Source organism: Wolffia australiana, chromosome 14 (genome assembly GCF_029677425.1).
Source record: "Wolffia australiana isolate 7733 chromosome 14, ASM2967742v1".
NCBI lineage: Eukaryota > Viridiplantae > Streptophyta > Magnoliopsida > Alismatales > Araceae > Wolffia > Wolffia australiana.
The window spans coordinates 2,060,424-2,081,719 of record NC_135848.1 but is presented as its reverse complement, the minus strand read 5'-3'; the positions used below and the strand labels follow the sequence as shown (position 1 = coordinate 2,081,719).

General features: G+C 43.5%; 2 protein-coding genes, 2 long non-coding RNA genes and 1 pseudogene across 5 annotated transcripts; 3 read left to right on the top strand and 2 right to left on the bottom strand.

Annotated features, from left to right (window-relative positions):
* Window positions 1-1,396: 1,396 nt before the first annotated feature.
* On the bottom strand, window positions 1,397-2,366 carry LOC144712029 (3-dehydrosphinganine reductase TSC10A pseudogene; annotated as a pseudogene).
* A 4,336-nt stretch (window positions 2,367-6,702) lies between these two features.
* On the top strand, window positions 6,703-10,224 carry LOC144711817 (uncharacterized). The gene is made up of 2 exons (XR_013583666.1): window positions 6,703-7,148; window positions 7,224-10,224. It is a non-coding gene; the product is annotated as an uncharacterized LOC144711817 (long non-coding RNA).
* On the bottom strand, window positions 8,217-10,026 carry LOC144711816 (3-dehydrosphinganine reductase TSC10A-like). The gene is made up of 3 exons (XM_078585901.1): window positions 9,487-10,026; window positions 9,270-9,417; window positions 8,217-8,770 (listed from the first exon to the last, which is right to left on the bottom strand). The coding sequence occupies exons 1-3, from the start codon at window positions 10,024-10,026 to the stop codon at window positions 8,451-8,453; spliced, it is 1,008 nt and encodes a 335-aa protein (XP_078442027.1). The 3' UTR covers window positions 8,217-8,450.
* Window positions 10,225-11,858: 1,634 nt separating the features above from the next.
* Window positions 11,859-14,544, top strand: LOC144711942 (uncharacterized). 2 transcript variants are annotated; one of them, XR_013583691.1, is made up of 4 exons: window positions 11,859-13,282; window positions 13,351-13,516; window positions 13,591-13,637; window positions 14,368-14,544. It is a non-coding gene; the product is annotated as an uncharacterized LOC144711942 (long non-coding RNA). The 2 variants fall into 2 exon arrangements; XR_013583690.1 differs by having other exon boundaries at window positions 11,862-13,282; window positions 13,591-14,544.
* Window positions 14,545-17,596: 3,052 nt separating this feature from the next.
* Window positions 17,597-20,801, top strand: LOC144712200 (putative WRKY transcription factor 3). Its single transcript, XM_078586405.1, has 4 exons — window positions 17,597-18,063; window positions 19,126-19,667; window positions 19,750-19,911; window positions 20,481-20,801. Exons 1-4 carry the CDS (start codon window positions 17,830-17,832, stop codon window positions 20,674-20,676), a joined length of 1,134 nt encoding a protein of 377 aa, XP_078442531.1. The 5' UTR covers window positions 17,597-17,829; the 3' UTR covers window positions 20,677-20,801.
* Window positions 20,802-21,296: the final 495 nt, after the last annotated feature.

Below are 21,296 nucleotides of genomic sequence, written 5' to 3'. Positions count from 1 at the left end.
TTATGATATTTTGATGTATTTCTCGAGTATCCTTGAAGCAAGACTATTTAGTACACATGCTTAAAGATTAGTAATATCTGTACTACGATCTCGTCGCAATTTACTAAGTCTGATCACACAATCGTGGACTTCATTATAAGCATCAAATTTGCACCATAATGAATACATTATATTAATGAACATGGCATTAATATATGGATGTGGATGTGAGATTAATATATACATGGCATTATATTAATGATATATGGATGTGAGATTGGCTTGGGGGGCCACATAATTTTTTATCTGGTTTAATTCTCAGGCTTTCCATAAACATGTAGATGGAAGAGAATAGGATAAGCACAGGATGCAAATGCAACAACAATAACAAAGAGAAACATACATGCCATTAACTCCGACAAAGATCCAAATCAGGTTTGAATATCATTTAATGGATAAGTCCTCTATGTCAGGATGATTCATATTCTGTCATTGGAGTTGGTCAAAATTCTCAAAATAAGGAAGTTAGACCAACAACGTCATCCCTTGGTATCAACACGTGATTTATCTGATGTGACTACCTACTTTTTCATGGCTTCAGAAATGAGGGGAAGTGAATTATTGATCTAGTGGATAAAATTTGAAGGAAAAGATATTTGCATTTTAGGGAACTTTTGTATTTTCTATATGGAGGAAGTTGCCATGTGGCTGAGCACCACAAGGCACTATAAGAAGCACCATGAGGACATGTGTGTTATGGTCCGTTCAAACCAAACATGTGCCTGCATAGCACTCTTAGCCGGTGTTGGCACATGAGAGGTAAGTAAGTTGTGTGTAGACTCAACACAAATAACTACGCTTGTTTACTTTATACTTAAAAAGAATCCTATTTCTCCATTTTTTAAAAGAGAAGTGATGTGGACACATGGTGTGATATATGTGTTCATATTGCTGGTGCACAAAGGAATCTCACACCAATGAAGCACCAAAATAAGGTCAGCTTGGGGCTTTGTAGGATAGAACAATGAGTAGAACCTTTAGGTGGGACCCTTCTCAAGGTCAAACCCCACATTGAACACGAAACCGTTTAACGCTGAATTTTCAATGGAAGGATGCAAAAATTTAAAGAGTTGAGGGCCTCCATCACTCTACGAGAAGAGTAACATAAAACCGTTCACACTCAGCCGGTGAAGAATAAATGATCCTATGGTTCATTGAAATATGGGCCCCGTGAGTCTTTGATCTTCCTATTTACGATGTCGGCATATTTATTCAGCCAAATGTAGACATTGAATGTTGATGATTCTGCCGTCGTGTTTTTTTAGAAATGACTAACTGGATAACATCCGAACATCGATGCCAAGTTAACCCACGATTTTGAGCAACTCATCTTATGAGATCAGAAGCAGTCCGACAGTCATCCTGTCGTTTTCACTTTCGCATGCTTCTTGGCGTTCCATTGGGATATGGTCTTGTACCATCCGGCGACTGCAAAGAGGACGCCGAGGCCAACGACGCCGGCCAAGGCGACCTCGTAGAGAGCGATAAAAGGAGACGTGGCGGGGCTTCCGCCGGGCCCGGCCAGGCCGAGGGCGAACCCTTCCCAGTTACAGTTTACGAGAAACTGCCCCGACTTGACGCCATTTAAAGTTCTCCTGGCCACTTTCTCCACGTCCACATGAGGCGACGACGATATCAGCGCCCTTGTAAATGCTGGAAACTTATCAAGCCCTGCAACTCGAGAAGATCATATTTAATTGTAATTTCTTAAATGGACAGTGGTTCATGTTACTGTAGATTTACGTTATCAGTTAATCAGGGACAACTAAACAGGATCAAGTAAAGATTTGCTACTAACTAAGGTATGTTTTCTCAACCCTGTCATTTACATATTCTAGAATCCCCGTTATGCTCTCTAACAATTTCTACTTTTAAAATCGATTGCACGAAGATCCCTCAAGTATAGATCAGATCTAGCTAAGATAACGATTGAAAGAGGAGAGAAACGTACGGTCGAGAGTCTCTGGGGTGTCCACGCCGGGGGGGCAGACGAGGCAGATGTGGATGTTGTGGGAGATGACTTCTTGCTGTAAAGCCTCTGCTAAGCCCCGAAGTGCAAATTTGCTCGCGCAGTAATGCGTGTACCCATAGACTCCAACCTAAGAGACGATCCAGCACGGCGATTGAGCCAATAATAAGTTGCGCCGGGAGTTTAAGTAAGACAGTACCTGCCCGGCCTGGGAGGAGATGATGGCGATGGAGCGCGGCGTAGAACTGGCCGTCTGCTGCATTGCGGGAAGCGCATGGCGTATCAGGTTGAACGTGCCGACGAGGTTGACGTCCAGCATGTACTTCACCTCGTCCATGCCCATTTGAACCAACTCCCGCGGGAGGAAGAAGCCTTGGTTGCAGATCAACACGTCGACAGTGCCCGCTTCTTGCAACGCCTTCCTCACGCCGTCCTCGTCTCTCACGTCGACACTGTAGATTGAAACGTCGATGCCTGTCACTCGGCGGATCTCGTCGCGGGCTTCTTCCAGCTTCTGGCGACCGCGGGCTAAAAGAGACACTCTAGCTCCTTGTGCAGATGCCGGCTTGGCTATGGCAAGGCCGATTCGCATGGACCCTCCAGTGACGAAGACGTGGCGACCCTTGATCGGTACCCTCGCTCCTCCAGGCTTGATAACATGGCTGAGGACGGCAAGAAAGATGAGCACGACGGCCACCACAATGCCGACAGAGATTAGCAGGAGTGGGATGGTCTCCATCTTCGTCGTTTGTGCCTTCTCCAGCTGCTGTGACTTATATATCCGTTTCGTTATTTGGAGAGTAAACAAAGTCTTTGTTGCTGTGTTGGGTGGATGTTTATTGTAGGGAAGCCTGGTGGTTGGATGATGCCAAGGTAAATGAAACCAAGTTCAATGTAGTAGACTATTCAATTTAATAGATAATTTAAGTTGGATGATGACCGGCATCACCACTTTCAGCACCTTTAGCCATGAAGGAAAAGATAATATCGCATAGCTATGTAATACGGTAATTTTACTTTTTGTGCTCGACATTACCTAATATTAGGGAACGGTACATCGGGGACGTGACGCCCTGGACGTGACGGGACGGTGACGAATCGTGACGAACGGTGAAGCGACGAACTGGTCGTCACGTCACCGTCACGTCACTCATCCAAAGATTTTCAGGAAAAGCGTCACCGAACCATCACTCGTCCGCAGACCCTCGTCACCGTCACGTCACCGTCACCGTGGCGGAAACTTTTTTCATTTTTATAGGTTATGTATTTTTGTTCACATAACGGCACGTCCGGGAGAGAGAGAGTGCGAGAGAGAGAGAGAGAGAGAGAGATTGGGAGAGAGAGAGAGTGCGAGAGAGAGCGATCGGGAGAGAGAGTGCGAGAGAGAGATCGGGAGAGAGAGTGCGAGAGAGAGCGATCGGGAGAGAGAGTGCGAGAGAGAGATCGGGAGAGAGAGTGCGAGAGAGAGCGATCGGGAGAGAGAGTGCGAGAGAGAGATCGGGAGAGAGAGTGCGAGAGAGAGCGATCGGGAGAGAGAGTGCGAGAGAGAGCGATCGGGAGAGAGAGTGCGAGAGAGAGATCGGGAGAGAGAGTGCGAGGGGGCGAGCGGGAGAGCGGGTGCGAGAGAGAGATCGGGAGAGAGAGTGCGAGAGAGAGCGATCGGGAGAGAGAGTGCGAGAGAGAGCGATCGGGAGAGAGAGTGCGAGAGAGAGCGATCGGGAGAGAGAGTGCGAGAGAGAGAGATCGGGAGAGAGAGTGCGAGAGAGAGAGATCGGCAGAGAGTGCCCGAGAGAGAGATCGGGAGAGAGTGCGAGAGAGAGAGATCGGGAGAGAGAGAGAGAGAGAGAGAGAGATCGGGAGAGAGAGTGCGAGAGAGAGAGAGAGGTCGCACGAGAGAGAGAGAGAGCGATAGAGAGAACGAAAGATAGAGTGCGAGAGAGAAAGAGAGAGCGAGAGAGGGAGAGAACGAAAGAGAGAGAGCGAGAGAGAAAGAGAGACCGAGAGAGGGAGAGAACGAAAGAGAGAGAGCGAGAGAGAAAGAGAGAGCGAGAGAGGGAGAGAACGAGAGCGAGAGAGAGAGAGAGAACGAAAGAGAGAGAGAGAGAGACTTATTAAAATACCGTCACGGACGTCATCCGTGACGGACGTCACTCGTCCGGACCACCCCATCACCGTCACGTCACTGTCACGGGCCATCCGTCACCGTCACCGTCACCATCACGGGCCCTCTGATTCGTCACCGTCAGTGTCACGTCATCCGTCACGAAACTGTCACGGTGACGGATGACGATTGCCAATCCCTACCTAATATTGCGCCTGGTTGGAAGCTCGACATGTGGTGTTGGATTGTTTAATTTATAATCTCATAAATATAATGTGCAGATTAGATCAGTGATTAGCGATCACGCTGTCAGTATTTTAAAAGGAGAGAATATTTTATGGAGACGGTCTTAAAGTAGCGAATTGGCATCATACCAATATTGTATACCAATCGCTGGCCAGCACAGGACACCCTTTGGATGGTTAGATGTTAAGCGAAATTTGAAAATGAATTCTATATGATAATCAGAATTTTGAACAATTCATATTAGGTACTCGTAACGTCCAGTTAAATTTCATTTCAATAAATAGAGTAAATGCGAACACAAAATTTTCGGGTTGATTACTGAGTAAATAAAAACCAACATGACTATGTCATCAAAGCTTCCCAGATTTTCCCAGATATATAGGTTCCGTCTATTAATTATCTACCAAAGAACCCATATCTTAAATTAATGGCAACTGAAATCCGACTTTTGAGAGCATTGAAAGTAAATCAGGAACTGACATGACCGTTGCGGGGAGAAAAAAAAGCAAGACAAAAAACAGATGATGGAACAACATCAATGCCCTTTTTCTTAGTCCAATTCCTCTCTCTAAATATCTTCTTCATTTCTCCACAAGGACGAGCAGGAAGTTTCAGACCGACGAATGTAGATGATTAATTTGGCAACATCATCATCATCATCGACGAATGTAGATCATCTACATCATCTGTGGTTCGGCAAAAGAGCCGGTTGAGTTCTACTTGTCAAACGCTTTGACCTTTCTACGTATGTCTATCTTAGGCTCATTGTTCCGCGGTTGCATTTAACTTGGACGGTCCATTTGGTATCACTCAAACATCGCTCCAATCATCTAACTTGATCACGGTCTATGGCAATTTATCTCTTTAATTTCATCAAGGGATTCTGAAATATATAATCTGAGAGTCATTAGAGCATCTTTGTTTTCCTCTGTTTCTCGGCGATATTCCATTTTGTTATAACCTTATACCATCCTCCGACTGTGAAGATGAGACCGAGCCGAATAACGCCGGCCAAGGCGAGCTCGCAGAGGGCAGTCTTGGTGAGGTGGCCAGGCCTCCGCCGGAGCCAGCGAGAGAGAGGGCGAACCCATGCCAGTTGCAGGGAACGAGGAACTGCCCCGACTTGATGCCATCCAGAGTTCCTCTGGCCATGTCCTCCACATCCATCCTCGGCGAAGACGAAGCCAAAATTGCTGTAAGCTCATGAAACTTATCCATCCCTGCAACTCCAGCAGAACTAGCTTAGTGAGAGAAAGAGATAGAGAGCGGACAGGAGAGAGGGAAGTAGAGAGAGGGCAAAGTAGAGAGAGGGAGAAGTAGAGAGAGGGAGAAATAGAGAGAGAGAGAGAGAGATAGTGAGAGGGATGTTGCTACTTGCTAGAGTGACCAAGAGAGAAAAAATAGTGAGAGAGAGGTAGAGAAAGCGAACGAAGAAGACAGAGATAGTGAGAGATGTAGAACATCGAGCGAGAGAGAAAGAAATAGTGGGAGAGGAGGAAGATCGAATGACAGAGGAAATAGTGAGAGGAAGGGTGATAGACCCATTATATGTCATGTAATTATATATATTTTAAGAGCATTTTGGGATCAATTCATGTGTATTTTACCCTATTTTATGAAATATTGCATGTTATGCACTAAATAGAACAATTGATGAAAATGATGCATTTTGATGTCATTTTTATGCACATTAAACAATTTAAATATTTTATTGGTTGAAATATACATTTAATACCTATTTAATTTTCTCATGATCTATTTAGTATCTTGTCTATGAAATTTTAGGGGAAAATACTGTATTCAATTTGAAGAAAGAGATAGTGAAATATTATTAAATATATATATATAAATAAAAAGGATAAAAAGGGAATCCTTTCGGGCCTCTATGGAACATCACAAGTATGGGATTAAAAATCTACTCTACTTCAAAACCGCTGCGGGCCGGGCTATAGAGTAAAAACATGATCGCGGCCTGACGGGCCGTGATCTTAAAGAAAATAAGAAAGAAAAGATACCAGGCTTCAAGCTGGCCCGCCCCGAAGCCCGTATCCTTTCGGACTTTTTAAAATAAGAGGTCTAGATCTTAGCCGTCTGATCTTCTCAAGGAAGATCGAACGGCGAGATCAGCCTCTTGTTATATAATATTATCATTTTATATTTTGCAGGACTTTGATTGGCCGAGCTCGCTGACAAGGATCGTTAGACTCCTCGAGGACGAAGCAGAGAAGGCGACGTGGACAAAACTCTGACGGAGCTCGCTGACGAGGCACTGACGGGGCAGGAGATGGGGCACACCATCCATATCAGGGTCCACGGCTGCGACTTAATCGCAGTCGTCGATCCCAAATGAGGCCCATCGAACGACCAGGGGCAGTTCGGTCCAACGCTGCCCCTGGCCGTCGACGACGCCGTTCGAACGGCGGTTGATGGCCGGCGGGGGGGACCACCAGGCCATCCAACGGCGTGGGAGGACTCACAAGTCCGTTCCCCTCCATCGGACGGCCCTGGGGCCCCTCCCAGGCCATTAAAAAGGACCCCCAATTCGACATCTTCTGCCCAACGTTCCACCTAGATCCAGAGACGGCGGAGGACCCGTCCGGCGGCAGAAAGATCGGCAGGAGGGTTGTGAAAACCTCCTGACCGTTGGAGAAGCTCCGGGAGGCTTCAAGGAAGAGCTAGGAGAGCTCGATTCTGCGCCAGAAAGGGAGAGAAGGAAGGGGCAGACCGCGTACCGATGCTAGGCGGCGGCGATCGGCGCCGCCACCCCCTTACTTCTATTCAGGGAAGAATCAGGTACTCTAGCTCATCTTTGTTGAACTTTGAGATTTGTATAGTTTACTTTTGAATCGAGTTCGTTTATCTTTGCAGTGATCCACTTCGCATCCAAAGATTTTTCCCGCGATTTCTCTCGGGCATTTCATCGAATACCTCACGTGTTCGATGAATATGTCTTGATTTATATAAGTTCTACTCCACTCAACTATATAAAAACATCAAAAATATATATATCCCGTCTTCTTTTGGGCATTCTGTCGAACACCTCACGGGCGTTTGACAGAAATACCCTCTCCTCTTCGATTCCTCTACAAGACCTATCTAAAATTCATAATATATCTAAGTATATTATACATCTCGACCTTCTATTGGGCATTTAGTCGAACTCCTCACGGGTGTTCGACTTAAGCTACTCAATATTTTTGAAACCGACTTTAAATATAACTATAAACTATATTAATATCATATAATACTAAAACACCCTCTATTTCATTAAATTGACTCTACAAAAATCCATAAAAAATATAAAAACCTCTAAAACACGTATAATAGTTCTATACTAAATAGTTCACCAATATCAGTAGTATTCTATAAGCATAGACTATCTTATAGTAATATAACTACTTCTTGACTACTACTAGTAACCATTTATTCTCTCTTAATATCTCTACATACTTATCTAACCACTTAGTATATAATATCAGATACTTATCCTCTTCCTATCTACAGGTATATATTTCTCTTGCTTACCTATCTAAATTAAATAGTATTTCTCTATCCTTCTTGTTCTATTCTTATTAAGTTCTTATCTACCCTTTTACAAACTACATTATTATCCTTCTTGAATCTTATATCTAATATCTTACTTCCTTATTATTCTTAGTATCTCTAATTTTCTTATGAAACTAATATTCTCGATACCTTACTAATTACTTTACTCTTCTTATTATTCCTATATCTTTATATATATCAACTCATTTATTGAGTATAAACCTAAAGGCCAGTCCCTGTGGAGACGACCTTACTCATACTATGCACTTGAGTAAGTTTCTATACATGTTATAAATTTATTTGATTGTGGGCAAATTAAAATTACAACAACCATTAAAATTAACACCGAAATTCGCCTCCGTCAAAGAGACAGAGTGACAGGGAGAGGTAGAGAGAGAGGGAGGTAAATAGAGATAGAGAAACAAAGAGACAGAGGGAGGGGAAGATATAGAGAAAGAGGGAAAGGTAAAAAGAGATAGAGAGACGAAGGGAGAAGGAGAGTGAGAGGTAAAGAGAGATAGAGTGACAGACAGAGTCCGGACGCAGAGATCACAGTTTCTTGGCCGTTGCCTGCATCTTGGCATTCCAGGCAGCTGTCTTCTTGTACCATTTACCTACAGTGAAGATGAGGCCGAGGCGAATCGCGCCGGCCAAGAACACTTCGCAGAGGGCGGTCAATGGTGAGGTGGCGGGGCTTCCACCGGAGCCAGCGAGAGAGAGGGCGAAGCCCTGCCAGTTGCAGGGAACGAAGAATTGCCCCGACTTGATGCCGTCCAGCGTCTCCCTGGCCACATCCTTCACGTCCATCTTAGTTGAAGACGTTGCCAGTTTGGTTGTAAGTACAGAAGTTCCCTTCTTCTGCACCGCAACTGGAGAAGATCAACCTTAGAGATGTCTGGGCACTACCCCATGCCGTACCCAAGAACTGGACAGAAACCCAAAAACGCAGAGAGCGAAAGAGATATATATATATATATATATATAGAGAGAGAGAGAGAGAGAGAGAGATACATATAGAGATAGAGAGATAGAAAAAGAGATAGGGATATAGGGAGATAGAGAGGGAAATTAGAAATATAGAAGTAGATAGAGAGAGAGACTGAGAGAAGGAAAAACAAAGAGTGATTGAGAGACAGATAGAGAGAGAAAGAGAAAGAGGAATTGAGAGAGAGGACTGGGAGAGAGGGAAAGAGAAATAGGGATTGAGAGAGAGAGAGAAAGAGCAATTGAGAGTCAAGAGGGAGGGATTGAGAGAGAGAGGGATCGATAGAGAGAGAGAATGAGAAAGAGGGATTGAGAGTGAGAGATATCGATAGATAGAGGGATTGAGAGACACAGATTGAGAAAGAGAGAGAGAGAGAGACTCACTTTTCTTATAACCAGGCGTCTCGACAACGGGGGGACAGACCAGGCAGACGCGGATGTTGTGGGAGATGATTTCTTGCTGTAAAGCCTCTGCTAAGCCCCGAAGTGCAAATTTGCTCGCGCAGTAATGCGTGTACCCATAGACTCCAACCTAAGAGACGATCCAGCAAGGCGATTGAGCCAATAATAAGTTGCGCCGGGAGTTTAAGTAAGACAGTACCTGCCCGGCCTGGGAGGAGATGATGGCGATGGAGCGCGGCGTAGAACTGGCCGTCTGCTGCATTGCGGGAAGCGCATGGCGTATCAGGTTGAACGTGCCGACGAGGTTGACGTCCAGCATGTACTTCACCTCGTCCATGTCCATTTGAACCAACTCCCGCGGGAGGAAGAAGCCTTGGTTGCAGATCAACACGTCGACAGTGCCTGCTTCTTGCAACGCCTTCCTCACGCCGTCCTCGTCTCTCACGTCGACGCTGTAGATTGAAACTTCGACGCCTGTCTCTCGGCGGATCTCGTCGCGGGCTTCTTCCAATTTCTGGAAACCGCGGGCTAAAAGAGACACTCTAGCTCCTTGTGCAGATGCCTGCTTGGCTATGGCAAGGCCGATTCCCATGGACCCTCCGGTGATGAAGACGTGGCGACCCTTGATTGGTACCCTCGCTCCTCCAGGCTTGATAACATGGCTGAGGATGGCGAGAAAGATGAGCACGACGGCCACCACAGTGCCGACAGAGATTAGCAGGAGTGGGATGGTCTCCATCTTCGTCGTTTGTGCCTTCTCCGGCTGCTGTGACTTATATATCCGTTTCGATTATTTGGAGAGTAAACAAAGTCTTTGTCGCTGTGTTGGGTCGATGTTCATTGTAGGGAAGCGTGGTGGTTGGATGATGCCAAGGTCAATGAAATCAAGTTCAATGTAGTAAACTATTCAATTTAATAGACAATTCAAGTTGGATGATGACCGGCATCATTAAATGCCGGTCTTTACGTTGGATCGATGCATAATAGTATAGCCATGAAGGAAAAGATAATATCGCGTAGCTATGAAATACGGTAATTTTACTTTTTGTGCTCGACATTACCTAATATTGCGCCTGGTTGGAAGCTCGACATGTGATGTTGGATTGTTTTATTTATAATCTCATAAATATAATGTGCAAATTAGATCAGTGATTAGCGGTTGCCCTGTCAGTATTATAAAAAGAGAGAGAATTTATCCATCTCTTACACTCTCTGATCAACTTATCTACTGCCCTCTGCTGATTTTTTCTATAGTTTGTCTTTTTTTTTTATCCTTTCTGAACATTTACGTGCATTTCTCTTTCTTCTCTGTCTCTGTACAGTATATTTATAACTCTCTATCTTCTTTCTCTGCCACTTCTATTTTTTATTCTCTACACTGTTACCTGCCATCCTGTGTAACTTCTTACCATCTTTCTTCTCTGCCGTTCCATATAATATTATTTACATTTATTACTTGTCTCCCTCTCTCTTTCTTTCTTATGTTTTATTTTAAAATGATTCCAACTATATCATAAGACCATTGACTCGATAATTCTCATTGTTTATTATGCCTGACGCAACAAAGAAAAAAATACCTTCTAGATAACTTATTTTTCCATACAGGCTAAAATTTTAATCCCTGAGTAATTATTTGGATTTTGGATATTAAAATATAAGAAACTAATACGCTTACCAAGTTCTCATTAAATCAATTGATTAGTACAAACGAATCTATACTACTATAATAGGAATACATGTGCGCTTCTGGCCTCCGATTGACTGACAAAATAGTATGAGAGAAGAGAGAGAGAGAGAGAGAGAGAGAGAGGAGAAAGAATGAGAGAAGAGAGAGAGAGAGAGAGAGAGAGAGGGAGAGAGGAGTGAGAAGAGAGAGAGGAGAGAGAGAGTGAGAGAGAAGAGAGAGTGAGGGAGAGAGAGAGGAGAGAGAAGGAGAGAGGGAGAGAGGAGGGAGAAGAGAGAGAAGAGAGAGAGAGAGAAGAGAGAGAGTGAGAGAGAGAGAAGAGAGAGAGGAAAGAATGAGAGAGAGGGAGAGAGGAGAGAGAATGAGAGAGAGGGAGAGAGGAGAGAGGAGAGAGAAGAGAGAGAGAGAACGAGAGAGAAGAGAGAGGGGAGAAGAGAGAGACGAGAGAGAAGAGAGAGAGGGAGAGAGGATAGAGAATGAGAGAGAAGAGAGAGAGGGAGAGAGGAGTGAGAAGAGAGAGAAGAGAGAGGGGGAGAGGAGAGAGAGAAGAGAGAGAGGGAGAGAGGGGAGGGAAGGAGAGGGAGGAGAGGGGGGAGAGAGGAGAGAGAAGAGAGAGAGGAGAGAGAAGAAAGAAGAGAGAGAGGGAGAGAGGAGAGAGAATGAGAGAGAAGAGAGAGAGGGAGAGAGGGAGAGAATGAGAGAGAAGAGAGAGAGGAGAGAGGAGAGAATGAGAGAGAAGAGAGAGAGGGAGAGAGGAAGAGAATGGGAGAGAAGAGAGAGAGGGAGAGAGGCAGGGAATGAGAGAGAAGAGAGAGAGGGAGAGAGGAAGGGAAGGAGAGAGGAGAGAGAGAGGGAGAGAGAGAGGAGAGAGAGGGAGAGAGGAGAGAGAGAGAGAGAGCGGGAGGAGAGAGAAAGAGAGAGAAGAGGGAGAAGAGAGAGAGGGAGAGAATGAGAGAGAAGAGAGAGAGGGAGAGAGAGAGGAGAGAGAATGAGAGAGAGAGGGAGAGAAAGAGAGAGAAGAGAGAGAGAGAGAGAGAGAGGAGAGAGAACGAGAGAGAAGAGAGAGAGAGGGAGAGAATGAGAGAGAAGAGAGAGAGGGAGAGAATGAGAGAGAAGAGAGAGAGGGAGAGAATGAGAGAGAGGAGAGAGAATGAGAGAGAAGAGAGAGAGGGAGAGAGAGAGAGGAGAGAGAGGGAGAGAGAAGAGAGAGAGGGAGAGAGAATGAGAGAGAAGAGAGAGAGGGAGAGAGGAGAGAATGAGAGAGAATGAGAGAGGGAGAGAGGAGAGAATGAGAGAGAATGAGAGAGAATGAGAGAGGGAGAGAGGAGTGAGAAGAGAGAGAGGAGAGAGAGAGAGAAGAGAGAGAGAGAGAGAGAGAGAGAAGAGAGAGAGAGAATGAGAGAGAGGGAGAGAGGGAGAGAGGGGAGAGAATGAGAGAGAGGGAGGGAGAAGAGAGAAGAGAGAGAGAGGGAGATAGGAGAGAGAATGAGAGAGAGGGAGAGAGGAGTGAGAAGAGAGAGAGGGAGAGAGGAGAGAGAAGGAGAGAGAGAGAGAGAGAAGAGAGAGAGGGAGAGAGGGAGAGAGGAGAGAGAATGAGAGAGAGAGAGAGGAGGAGAGAGGGAGAGAGGAGAGAGAGAGAGAGAGAGAGAGAGAGAGAGAGAGAGAGAGAGAGAGAAGAGAGAGAGTGAGAGCGCCTCCTCCCCGCCACCCCGCCCTCCTCCCTGGGCCTCCCTTGCCCCCTCCCTTCCGTCGGCCCGCCCTCCTCCCCCGGCCTCCTGCGGCCCCCCCTCTCTGCCGCCGCCCCGCCCCTCCCCCGGCCGCCCGCTTCCGCCCCGCCGCCGCCCGCGCCCCCCTCTTCCTTCTCGCCCCCGCCCCGCCGCCGCTCAAGCCGGGCGGAGGTCGAGCCCTTCTGGACGTTTCTGGACGCTGATTGGCTGACAAATCGGCGAAAGGATGGTGCGGGCGAAGAAGAAGCAGAAGCAGCAGCTCAGATCTCTCCTGGCGATCTCCGTGGAGGCCACGGAATCGCAAAATCAGTCCGCTCGATCTGATTCTGGCGATCATGGCGTTGATCAGCAGTTGCGGAATCTGACGAGCTTCTGATCCTGAAGAATCGCCGAGAAAATCGGCCGACTAGAAGAGCCGCAAAGAAGAAGAAGACGAAGAACGACAACGGAGAAGCTTCCGCCTCTCCAGACATCTCCAAGAAGAGGAAGAAAGGCGACGACGCGGAGAAGAAGAACAGGAAGAACAGGAAGAAGAAGAACGCGAAGAGCGGAGCAGAGGAAGAGATTTCTACGATCGAGGAGAGGTGAGAACCGAGCGAGAAGAGGGATGAATCTCCTCTTCCGTGGTTTGATCCGATTGAAATCTGCACAGACGAAGACGCGGGCAAGAAGGTATACGTCTGGGGAAAATTCCGTACTACTCGACGGAAGACGATAGTCGGAGCTTCTTCCACGGCTGCGGGACTGTGACCGTGCGCGACGGCATGATCTTCCCTTAGAGCGGCAAATTCAGAGGAATCGCCATTGTTTCCTTCAAGGTCTGCCTTCTCTCCATCTCATAGTTTATGAATTCATCTCCGTAGACTGAGATTTTCACATGGTTTGAGCGCAGATGAAAGCAGCCGCGAAGAGGGCCCTGGCGCTCGACGGCTCTTACAGGTATGATCAAATTTGCTGATATTTATCTGCTTTGATCAAAATTCGCTGACATTTTTCTACTTTGATCTAAATTCGCTGAGATTTATCTATACTTTGATCTAAATTCCCTGAGACGTATCTACTTTGATCTAAACTCGCTGGGATTCATCTACTTTCATCCAAATTCGCTGAGATTTATCTACCTTGGTCTAAATTCGCTGAGATTTATCTATTTTGATCAAAATTCGCTGATATTTATTTACTTTGATCCAAATTCGCTGCGATTTATCTGCTTTGATCCAAATTAGCTGATTTATCTACTTTGATCTGAATTCGCTGAGACTTATCTACTGTCCCCAAAAAATTCACTGGGATTCATCTACTTTGATCAAAATTCGCTGAGATTTATCTATTTTGATCAAAATTCGCTGATATTTATCTACTTTGATCCAAATTCGCTGCGATTTATCTGCTTTGATCCAAAGTGGCTGATTTATATGCTTGGATACAAAATCGCTGAGATTTATCGACTCTCCCCAAAAACTTTGCTGGGATTTATCTTCTTTGGTCTAAATTCACTGAGATTTACCTATTTTGATCAATGTTCGCTGATATTTATCTACTTTGATCGAAATTCGCTGCAATTTATCTACTTTGATCCAAATAATTTACCAGACAGTTATCTACTGTCCCCAAATAATTTACCAGACGGTTAGGGTTGATATTGACCGGTTTGTGGAGTCTTTGACAGCTGCTTACCAGTTCATTTTCCAATGGAAGAGATCAAAGTTAGGCATGAAGTTCATGTCATGAGATTCTTATTGGAATTGTCCGCAGTTGCGGGGATTGAAAAATTATGTATTTTTATGGAAGGAATGAACCTGAAGGTGCTATTGTTAGCCAAAATGGAACAGCGCGCTTTTGATTATTGGGTTCTGTAGGGAAGAAGATTTCTCCACCCTTAATAAAAGAAATCACACATAATTTTTTTGCATAAGTATTTGCATATTTCTTGCAACCTTCTTTGTCATTTTACCCTCGTACTTTGAACTTAGATCATTTCTGCTCAAGTATCAGGCTAACATGAATCATAAGCAAAATGGAAGATGAGATAGTTTAATTCGCGAAACCCATGTATATTGAGTGGTTGTTTGCGGAGGTGAAGGTCGTGGTGGGAGGGGAGGGGGTGCATATGTTTACAAATGCTCACTCCCCGGCGACAACATCGTGGTGAAGGACCTGAAGCGCGGGTTCATGGCGTTGAACTCGAAGGACAACCCGGCGAAGGAGGTGGCGAGCTTCACCTCGCAGGTTATCATCATGAACCACCCAGGGCAGTTTGGCAACGGGTACGCGCTGGTGCTGGACTGCCACACGTCACACATCGCCGTAAATTTCAAAACTCTATAGCGGTATCCATTGGTTTCAAGACCCCATTAAAATGGAGAAGGTATATTGAACAACCTCATTAAGACAGAAAGCTTTTGAGAAGTCTTTCCATATAATATCTGGACGCTGTAGAGGCGAATTTCGGTGAAATCAATACAGATATTAGTAAGGAAAATTTCGAATAGAAATTGGATCAGCGAACTCTTGGATCAGAGGCTTCTATCGAACTCTTGGTTTAAGAAATGTTGGGTACTGATCCAGCATACGTTGTCTAATTATTGTGACTTCCTTTTGAATCTATTTCCTAAAAATGAATCTATTTTTGAATTTAATTTCTGTTGACTTTTGAATCGATTTACTGAAATTAATGTCTGTTGAATATATTTTCTGCTGAAAATGTATTTCAGTGAAAATTTGAATTTATTTTAATGAAATGAATGAATTTTGAATCTATTTTCTGCTGAAAATGAATCAACGGCAGATGAATTTCAAATTTTGAATCTATTTTTGAAAAATTATGTATTTTCTGCTGAAAATGGATCAACGGCAGATGCTGAAGAAATTGGTGCATTGAGCGAACTGTCTAACACAAGTGCTTGGGAAAGGAGAAGGACAAAGTGAAAGACTGCAATTCAAAAAATGGTTCTCATTTTGATGTAGCTTTATCTGCGTAGGATTACAAAAAGGCCAACACCGTACCCAAAAAACTTTGTACATGGAATAGTACACCTCTCTTTTTCCGTTTGAGCCCACTCAATATCAAAAAGCGGGCATGGAGCCTTTCTAAATACTGCAATACAATAACTTGAAATCTACGGAAATCTAAGGAAATCAAATATCTTTAATCCAATACACAATCGATTTCTGATTTTGCGAGCGCAGATTTCCATTGATTTCGAAGTCTTCATTAATTATTTAGGGCAAAAGATCCAAAAATCAACATCATCATGATGGCTGCCGTCGGGGCATTCTTGTAATTGTGTTAGAGGACCAGTCCGAGGAATTCTTCAGAGATGACGAGCCGACAGATGTTGGTAATCAACTCCTCCTCATGAATTCCCGCCCCTCCTCTCTCTCTCTCTATAAAATCTCATCTTTCCCTACCAGGGCGCCATCTCTGTTTGCTTCTTCCTTCATAAAAAGATCTTCTACTTTGTCTGCTGCCATCTGTCGTACGGCGGGGCCGCCAGAGACAAGCGGGGGGGGTGCAACCGCATCGCCGCCAAGACACTGGATACATCTTGACATTTAAGTATCCAGATCCTCTCTCGCCCCGCCTTCCTCCACCGACAGCTAAGGAAAATTCACAAGCTTTAGTTCTCTTTGGTTTGTCAAACTGGCTGAAGATGGGATTTTTTTCTTCTCTCCCAGGATGAGAACGACCCTTCTTTCTCTCTTCTCTCTCTATAGAGGTTTATCCTTATTGTTGATTTCTTAAGTTTTCCAAAATCTGGCTATGATTTATTGTTAACATTTATGATTTAAACAATTAGAGATACTGATTTATGATTTGAAGAATAACTGATGCCCAAAACCTGCTCTGAAAAAAATAAAAAAATGGTCATGCTTTCTCTCTCTTCCCCAATTGCGAGTGGGCCCCACTAGTGTTTTTAAAACCAATTCGGCTGATGTTAATTTTTTTCATTAAATAAGTTGTTTGCTGTCCTGTGATGGACCATTGCGGTAAGCATTTAATGATCTGACGAAGGCTTGCCTCAGCTGACGTGGGCATAAATGTGGGCCCCAGCAGCCTGATCGCACTTAACTTCTCTCTCTCTAAGACTTTCTCTCTCTAGTTTGACTAGGTCAATTATCCTGCCAAAAAACATAGTATAAAACAAAACAAGTGTGAGATAAATCGAAAGTAATAGACAAATAAATACTATTTATCCTGAGGAAAAAAATCATAAAATTAAAACGGGTAGTGAAGAAGCTCATGGGGGGAAGATAAACATTTTAAATTACAATAGATAAATATCATCGAGTGAAAAATGAAAACGCAAGGGGCAAACTCATCAGATAAAATAACCAAAAACAGAGCAGAAGTAACTACAATCTTGGAAGTATTTTTTATTTTTTTTGGTTGAAAAAACCCACTAACTTGGAAGGACTAGCTTCAAAACTGACTACATTAATGCAAAAAAAAAAAACTATATTTCCGCTTCCCTCAAAGATTATGATCATGGATCTTGAGGCCACTGTAGTTTGCGCCAAAAAAAGAAATCCTCCTTGAAAAAAAATAATAAAACGGTAAATAGTATGAAGAGTGAAAAATGTAAACGCAAGGGGGAAACTCATCAAATAAAATAACCAAAAACAGAGCAGAAGTAACTACAATCTTGGAATTTTTTTCTTTTTGTTGCTTGAAAAAACCCACTAACTTGGAAGGACTAGCTTCAAAACTGACTACATTAATGCAAAAAAAAACTATATTTCCACTTCCCTCAAAGATTACGATCAATGATCTTGAGACCACTGCAGCTTGCGCCAAAAAAAAAATCCTCCTTGAAAAAAATAATCAAACGGCGGCCCCGCTGACTTTAATATCATTTGGCGGCTGCACATCTAGTGCCACCCGCATTGTCAACGCTCTCAATTTCATTTGATCTCAATCTGGAGATAATTTGAGGGACATTGGAGAGAAGCCCACTTCTCAGACTGCAATCTCCGCCAATGGGTCTTCATTTCCCGCTTCTAATCCACCTTCTTCCCTGATTCCTTCCCTTCTTCCGAGAAGATCCAGGTAGGGAGGCTGAAATAGGGAGCGAAAGAGAGATAGATGGAGAGAGAGAGGACTTAGAGAGAAGAGAGAAGAGAGAAGAGGATGGCAAAGGAAGGAGGTGAGCTCCCTGGAGCGTTGATTGCAAGCTTTCTTGGGGAGGATAACGAGGCGGATTACCGTTCATACTCTCAGCTGCTGGCTGGTGCTTTGGCGGTGCCGCCGCCTCCAATTTTGCCCAAATCGGCGTTTTGGAGCTTCTCCGGCGGCGAAGATCGACATGGGTCATCGCCCTTCTTCCCCTTGCTCGATTCCCCGCCTCCATTTTCTCCTCATCCGGTGAGGAAAAAAAAGCTACTAAAACCATCTTAATTTTGCATTTTTCTGATGGTTTTCTATTCGGTTGGTAGTTTTTGAAATGATCGGTTGAGGGAAAGAAAAACCTAACAAAACCACCTTAATTTTACATCTTTTGATGTTTTTGGATCTGGTTGGGAGTTTTGCGATGACCCGTCAAGAGGAAAAAAAGCTCCTAAAACCATCTTAATTTTGCATTTTTCTGATGGTTTTCAGTTCGGTTGGTAGATTTTGAAATGATCCGTTCAGAGGAAGAAAAACCTAACAAAACCACCTTAATTTTACATTTTTTCTGATGTTTTTGAATCTGGTAGGGAGTTTTGCGACGACCCGTCAAGAGAAAAAAAAACCAACATAACCGCTTTAATTTTTTAAACATTTTTCTTATGATTTTCTATCCGCCAGGTGGTTTTTGCAATGACCCACCCAGAGAGAAAAAAACAACGAAATCCGCCTTAATTTTATATTTTCTGATGATTTTGAATTCGGCTGGGAGTTTTTGCGATGACCCATCTAGAGAGAAAAAAAACCAACAAAAACCGCCTTAATTTTCCGTTTTCTTATGGTTTCAATCGGTCATTGAGTTTTTTCAGTGACCCATCAAGAGAAAAAAAAACCAACAAAACCGCTTAAATTTTACATTTTCTCATGATTTTCTATCCGGCTGGTAGTTTTTGCAATGACCCATCGAGAGAAAAAAAACCACCTTAATTGTCCATTTTCTTATGATTTCTATCGGTCAGTGAGTTTTTGCAATGACCCATCAAGAGAAAAAAAACAAAAAAAAACCACCTTAATTTTCCATTTTCTTATGATTTCAATCGGTCAGTGAGTTTTTGCAGTGACCCATCAAGAAAAAAAAACCAACAAAACCGCTTAAAATTTACATTTTCTGATGATTTTCAATCCGGCTGGTAGTTTTTGCAATGACCCATCAAGAGAAAAAAAACCAACACAAACTACCTTAATTTTACATTTTAGAGAAAAGAAAAGCAACAGAAACCACCTTAATTTTACATTTTCTGATGTTTTTGAATCTGGCAGGGAGTTTTTGCAATGACCCATCAAGAGATCACCACCCAGGCTGAAGATAGCATCTGGGTATTAGCCAAAGACCGGGCCTTTGCTGAAACCCAGATAGAGGAAGCCCAAACTAAAGAGGTTTCTCTCTCTAAACCGAAACTGCAAGCTTCCTCTCTCATCTTAGATGACCCCTTCGACGATGGATACACATGGAAGAAGTATGGGCAGAAGGTGGTGAAGGGCAGTGAGTGTCCTAGGAGTTATTTCAAATGTACTTACCCAAAGTGTAATGTGAAGAAGAAGGTGGAGAGGTCTGTAGATGGCCAAGTGTCTTCAATTTTGTACAATGGAGAGCACAACCATCCTCAGCCATCGCCTAGCAAGCGTTGCAGGGATATCGGGTCCGGTCGGGTAAGTGGAAGACCCGACCAGGGAGAGGAATCCGGATCCGAACGCTCCTCTGGATCTGGCAATGAAGAAGAGGAAGAGGAAGAAGAAGAAGATGATGGGTTTGAAGAACGGAGGGCTGATGGGGTTGATCCGGAGTTTTGTTCTAAGAGAAGGTTTTTTCTTTTTTTTTGGGTTCAAATTTTGTGTTTTCCCGAGTTTTTGTTGTTTCTGAAGTGATATTTGTGATGGGTTTAGGAGATTGCAGACGATTGCTGGGATTAAATCGAGTTCTTCGCAGAGTACTGTGACCAAACCCAAGATCATTGTGCAGACAACCAGCACAGTTGACCTTCTTGATGATGGTTACAGGTGGAGGAAGTACGGTCAAAAAGTGGTCAAAGGGAATCTGAATCCGAGGTGAGCTGACCTTTTTTCTCACTATTTATGAAAAAATTCTGGGGGTTTTCAATTTTCTGATTTTCGCGAAGCTAGTTTTTTTTGCCCATTCAGCGTTGAAATAATTTACACGTTTTTCTTAAAAAGTTATCTCAAAGACTGCCTAGAAATAGTTCAAGAGTGACGAGTAGACTTAACATCATTCTGCCTTGACAGAATTTACTCATTTTCAAAAAATTACCTCAAAATTTACCTAGAAATAATTGTAGAGTGATGAGCGGGCATAATACCATTCAGCCTTAAAATAATTTTCTCAATTTAGTAAACAATTACCCAGAAATCATTGCCTAGAAATAATTGTAGACTGAATGGGGTTACCTAATTCCATTCAGCTTTGAAACTAATTTTCTGAAGAAATCAACGTAAACGTTAACTCGAAATAAACATCTTACTCTGAGCAGAAAAATCTTCAAAACATTATCTGAAGATGTTGCTATTTTCTGAAGTCAATAGTCATTTAAATTATGGGGAAAATGTTGAAAAATTTATGCACAAAGCCTCCTCTAATGTATCCAGCTCAATCTTTGCAGGAGTTACTACAAGTGCACAAGCCTTGGTTGTAATGTCCGCAAGCACATCGAAAGAGATTCCACCAATCCAAATGCAGTGATTACCACTTATGAAGGAAAGCACAATCACAATGTCCCTGCAGCAAGAAACAACAGCAAAAAGACAGCTTGTGAAAGTTTTTCGATGGCGGAAGTGACAAGTGTTAAAAGAAGGTAACAAAAACCCCAAAATTTTCAGTAGAAGAAGCAAGAACACGCCCTCATGTGTTGAATCTGGTGTTCACTTCTTCCCATTGATGACGTGTTCCATCATTTCAATGAAATTTGGCTTCTGAATCAGAATTTTGCATCTGAATCACTTGCTGACTTCTAATTCAGAATTTCTGAATTATAATTCGGCATCTTTTGATCAAGACGAGTGAATGGGGGTATGGTTGAACAACATATTATAAATTTTAGCCTATGACGGGAGGAGATGAGCATATTGTGAGATAAGGCTCTGGAATGGACGACGGAATAGGATGGATGGAAAGGCGTTTTAATCACTCATCCTTCACCGCATCATATTTTCTGACTGTTGGATTAACTTTCAGTGAAAATAATGTGAGAATGAATGAAGAGATAAAAAAAAGTACAAAGATAAAAGGTAAATATAGTGTCTATTAACTCTTACTTATGAGTTTGAACTTGATGAAGGAAGTTGACTCTTGAGAACTCTCAAAGCCTGATAAATAAAACGTCCAGAAAAAAATAAAGGCGAGAAAGAATGAGAAAAGAAAGGCAAGAACTAGAAAGGAGTAAATGTAATATTTTGAAACTATTATTTTCTACCTTGAT